This window comes from Talpa occidentalis, unplaced genomic scaffold (genome assembly GCF_014898055.3).
Source record: "Talpa occidentalis isolate TD23 unplaced genomic scaffold, MPIMG_talOcc4v2.1 talOcc4.9, whole genome shotgun sequence".
Lineage (NCBI taxonomy): Eukaryota > Metazoa > Chordata > Mammalia > Eulipotyphla > Talpidae > Talpa > Talpa occidentalis.
Window position 1 is genome coordinate 114,211,785 of NW_023605305.1, and position 5,408 is coordinate 114,217,192.

At 40.9% G+C, this 5,408-nt stretch overlaps 1 protein-coding gene across 1 annotated transcript; it reads left to right on the forward strand.

The window, feature by feature from the left end:
• Positions 1-1,683: 1,683 nt before the first annotated feature.
• Positions 1,684-2,646, forward strand: LOC119236916 (olfactory receptor 5V1-like). Its single transcript, XM_037500846.1, has one exon. The coding sequence runs from the start codon at positions 1,684-1,686 to the stop codon at positions 2,644-2,646; it is 963 nt and encodes a 320-aa protein (XP_037356743.1).
• Positions 2,647-5,408: the final 2,762 nt, after the last annotated feature.

Below are 5,408 nucleotides of genomic sequence, written 5' to 3' on the forward strand. Positions count from 1 at the left end.
CTTATTGCTGTAAGTAGTTTCCCACTGTGTCTATGTACCACATTTTCTGGATCCAGTCATCTGTTTGGGGGCATTTAAGTTGTTTCCATATCTTGGATATTGTAAATAGTAGTGCAATGAACACAGGAGGGCAGGTTTCCCTTCAAATTAGTGTTTTTGTGTTCTTCGGGGAGATTCCTAGGAGTGGAATCACAGGGTTGTATGGAAGACCCACTTTGAGTGTATTGAGAGATCTGCACACAGCTTTCCCTGGTGACGAGATCAGTCTACACTTCCACCAACTGTGTAGGGGGTCCTTTTTCGCTACATCCTTGCCAGCACTTATTGTTTCTAGCTTTTTTTTTCCCCCAATATGGGCCATTCTCACAGGTGTGAGGTGGTATCTCATTGTGGTTTTGATTTGCATTTTCTCTAATAAATTATGATGAACATTTTTTTCATAAGCCTGTGGGTTATTTGCATATCTTCTTTGGAGAAGTGTCTATTTAGCTCTTCTGCCCATTTTTTGATTGGGTTATTTGTTTTGTTTATGAACGAGAAAATTTTACAAATAGGTAAAGAGTAAATAAAAGAAACATGAGAAAAATATAAAATGCTCAGTCGAGCATGCTCAAGACAGAAAATGAGGGAACAGAAACAAACAATAAAAGGAACAGAAAACAGCGATAACATGGCAATTTCTAATCTAGTCATATTAATAATCTCATTAAATATGAATGGCATATAAAACACAGAGATCATAAGACTGATTTTTTTCAGTAATGCAATATCTAACTACATACTGCCTAAAAGAAACACTTTAAATATAAACTAAAAAAGGATAATTATGGAACACTTCAAAAGCTATGCTTATATATTCAACAACATAGATTAAATATACCACTTTCTTGAAAGACACCAAAAAGTACCAAAACTCACTTAAGAAGAAATATATGACCTGAATGACTTTGTGCATATTAAATTAAATGTGTAGATTAAAATATCTCAAAAATAAAAATCCAGGACCACATGATGTTACTGTAAAATTTAACCAGGTGTACAAAGAAGGAAAAATACCAAGTCTATATAATCTCGCCTAGAAAATTAAGCAGGAAACTTCCTAACACATTTGATAATCCAGCACTAATGTGATAACAGATATTAAAACTAGATGAAAACGTTACAAGAAAATAAAACTTTAGACCATTATTATCCCTTGTGAACACAGATACGAAATGCCTAAACAAAATATCGGTAAATGAAATTCAGTAATAGATAAAAAGGATATGCTTCCAAATCAAAAATCTGTGGGAGGTCCCTGTGTCCGAGCTGTCTATATTTCTTTTTTTAATTTTATATATTTTTTACATCATTTTTCATTTTTGCACAATGTATGCATTTTCATCTTGGTTATACTCGCCACACAATTCCCACCCCCCTTGTTTTGATCCTACTCCCTCCTCCCCCCACCCTGTAGTGTGTCTCTGGTTTAGAGTTGCTTGTTGATTTTGATTTTTACTTTGTTATAATTGTCTAGATTTCCTGAGTGAGAACTATTCTCCTTGAAGAAACTCTTTCACACCTTTCCATAGTGAGGCTGTTTTATATCCAATAGTATTTGACAAGGCCTAGCATGTTTACAAATTCATTTGGGGTATTTTCTGTATGTTCTCACTGTTTTTTCTTTTTTTCATTTGTGTAGCTATGACACCATCTGAAATGAACAATCAAACATACGTCACTGAACTCAGATTCCTGGGATTTTCCAACCACCCCAACTTACAGGGTTTGTTCTTCTTGATCTTCCTGGTCATTTACCTGATCACTCTTTCGGGGAACATGCTCATAATAATGGCCACCAGGATCAGTCCTGCCCTCCACACGCCAATGTATTATTTCCTCAGCAACCTGAGCTTCTTGGACATCTGCTACACATCCACCACCATTCCGGTCATGCTGGTGAACTTCTTCCGGGAGCAGAAGACCATCTCCTATGACGGCTGCCTTTCCCAGACCTTTTTCCTCGTGACCTGTGCTGGTTCTGAATGTGTCTTGTTGGCTGCTATGGCTTATGACCGCTACGTGGCCATTTGCCACCCCCTTCGATATCCAATCCTCATGAGTGTGAAGGTCTGTGTTTTTCTGGTGATTGGGTCCTGGATGTGTGGGCTGGTGAATTCCGTGACGCACACAGCACTGGCAGCCACGCTCACTCTGTGTGGGCCCAACCAGATCAGCCACTTTCTCTGTGACATCCCGCTGATCCTGAAGCTCTCCTGCTCGGACACCTCGCTCAACGAGTCTGTGCTGCACGTGGCCAGTGCCACCATTGGCCTGAGCCCCTGCCTGTTCACTGCCGTGTCCTACACACTGATCATCTCCGCCATCCTGAGGATTCCGTCTGCTCAGGGAAGGAGCAAGGCCTTCTCCACCTGTGCCTCCCACCTCACTGTGGTGGTGGTCTTTTATGGTACAGCTAACATCAACTATGACAAACCCAGTGAAGGCTACTCCCTGGACATGGACATCCTGGTCTCTGTGCTCTTCTGTGTTGTGACCCCGATGTTTAACCCCATCATCTACAGCCTGAGAAACAAGGAAGTCAAGGGTGCCCTTAGGAAGCTGGCTGGACTGGGGTGTATGTCCCCTGGCAATGTTAGTGTCTAGATTAGTGGTCTTAAAACTGGGGTATGCAACTACCTTAAACAAATTTCCAAGCTGTTATAACATACATAGTTTTAAAGAGTCTCTATGTAGATTCTCAATTCCCTCATACCTGTTCCTAAAATTGATCTTCCTAGGCATTCCTTTCTCTCTTCCTGTTTCACAGGAACCTGTTGGTCCCATTTTGCAAAGTCAAGATGTTTCAGATATCTTGTATTCTCAGCACCACTCTATGTTTCTAAGTTATCCTTTTATCACAGGGGCTGAAAGCTTAGAAACCTAATTCCCTAGGCTCCCCTGCCAGCAAGATTACAGCTTCTATTCTGTCAACATATGTCTGTAAGAATAGTATATGAGAGATTAGATGGAAAAGGGGATAAAGAAGAGATGTCTTCTGGACATGGTAGCAGGTAGCAGTAGCAGACTAGCTCTGCAGTGGCAGCAGCCAGCTCCTGTGGGGGCATTAGCTGATGTCTGCAGTCACCTGCAACAGCTGTTCTTGAAACAAGGCCACACTAATAAGGACTGAGGGCCTCCCCCGGGGGGCGGAGGCCTCCACAGAGAGGATGATATTCCCTGCCCTGTCCTTTGTTTTGCTCTACAGACTCTCCAACAATTTTATAACATTTCCTAATGTTAAACTCCTCCGTGTTGAAATATCTACAGTAGTTTTTTAAAATCTCCTCTGTGAACAATGACTACTGCTGGATTATATCCAGAGTGGTTCTAGGAAACAGATCCTCAAAGGTGGAAGTCTAGTGTTGGATATCTGATCTGATCAGGTTTGAATATATTGATGATGTCATGCCAACGGAAATCAGGAAACCTAATTTTTGTGGTGCACAATAACAAAACAGATGCTTGAAACTATCAACAATTACTGTCCTAAATAAAATGTCTGCTGAAAACCAGTCTTCAGAATACCAGATTACTGCTGCAATAGATCTTTATTGTAGAAATGAAGACAAGGTCCTATACTGACTGCTATTCTGATTACCATGGGAAGCTCACAGGAAGAAAACGATAGACTCGGGCATTAAATTCCTCACTCAAGGTAAGATCAGACATCCAGCATCTTTTCTCTCTCAAAACACATGAAGATTAATTTCAGAACAAAAATCTGATTCTATGGATTGTGAAATCACAAAGAAAATTCTAAACCCACAATTTCTATAGGTCTCTTATATATCATCTAGGGCATTAACTATACCCAATGGTAGACACTATACCCAATGGCACACAATTTTTTGCATATCATACATCTGATGGGGCTAATACCCACAATCTAAGGAGAACTCATACAATGCAACAGAAAGAAAATAACCCAGTTGAAAAATGGACAGAAGAGCTAAATAGACATTTCTCCAAAGATATACAGATAATCAACAGGCACATAAAAATACACTCATCTTCACTTATCATCAAGGAAATGCAAATCAAAAGTACAATGAGATACCACCTCACATCTGTGAGAATGGTCTGTATCAAAAAGGCCAGAACCTACAAATATTGGTGAGGGTATGGAAAAAAAGGAACCATGATAAATTGTCGGTGGGAATGTAGACTGCTTCAGCCCCTATGAAAACACAACATGGGAGTGTCTCAAAACATTAAATCAGATCTACTCAATGAGCAGTCATCCCTCTCCTAGGTATCTACCCCAGGAACATAAAAAACACTAATTCAAATCACACCTATCTCAATTGTAGCACTATGTATAATAGCTAAGTTGTGGAAACAACTTAAACAACAAAAAACAAATCAGAGCCCTGATATGATAGTTCCTGCCAAGGGAAGGTTATATTAGATCAGTCCAGTATGAAGAAAGCAGATTTCATACCCAAAACAAATGGAGTTCATAAAGATGATGTGATATATACATACACTACTGGAGTAATACTCAGCCATATTAAAAAGAGATGAAATCTTGCCATTTGCAACAACATAGATGGAACTGGAGTGCTTTATGCTAAGCACAATAAGACAGAAAGAAACAAAAACAGATGGTTTCACTTGTGTGAAAAATAGAGAAGCACAACAAAGGAACAGACAATACTAAACCAAAACAAACCCTAGAAATCTGACTGTAGAATTGAGGCTACCAGAGCAGGAGAGTTGGGGTGGAGAGCAAAGTGGGGAGCTCCTTGGTGGTGGCTGTGGTATGGTAACACACATCTGAAGAGGCGTGACCCTGTACCTCTGAATCACGTACAGTGCTGTAAACCAAGGCTACTTCATAAAAACTAATGAAAATTAATCAAAATTACAAGAGAAAAAAATGGAAACTGGATTCCACAGAGTTCCGCAGAATACTTCAGCACGAGCCACAGTAAAGTGATGCATCATTACAGCCCCACTCAGGAGTGGACTTGAAGGGCAATGGGAAGAGTCATCCCCCCAGTGAGCAGAAGTTGGAGACAAACCTGCTTCCCTCTTCTGCCTGGAGAGAGAGATGACCAGAAGTATGAATTTATACCAGTTCACAGGGAGCGGCCAATTAGTTGGATTGATGGCCAAGACCTGAGAGGGAATGAACGGGTATGGCTAAGAGGAGGCTCCGAGGGAGGGGACGAATAGACCTCCTAGAATGGGGCAAACAACAAAGACATCTGCATCCCATGGGATTGCTCACTAAAGAACACTTAGACTGAGGACCTTTCAGTGATGATGTGGACAAGGTGACATGCTCAGTGGGGGAAGTCAGTCCTTCCAGGCCCGCCCCATTGATAGTGGCCTCGTGCATACTCAGTCGCGACGGCCAGCAT

Coding starts and splice junctions, on each gene's coding strand:
- LOC119236916 (XM_037500846.1), top strand. CDS start 1,684: ATGACACCATCTGAAATGAACAATCAAACATACGTCACTGAACTCAGA.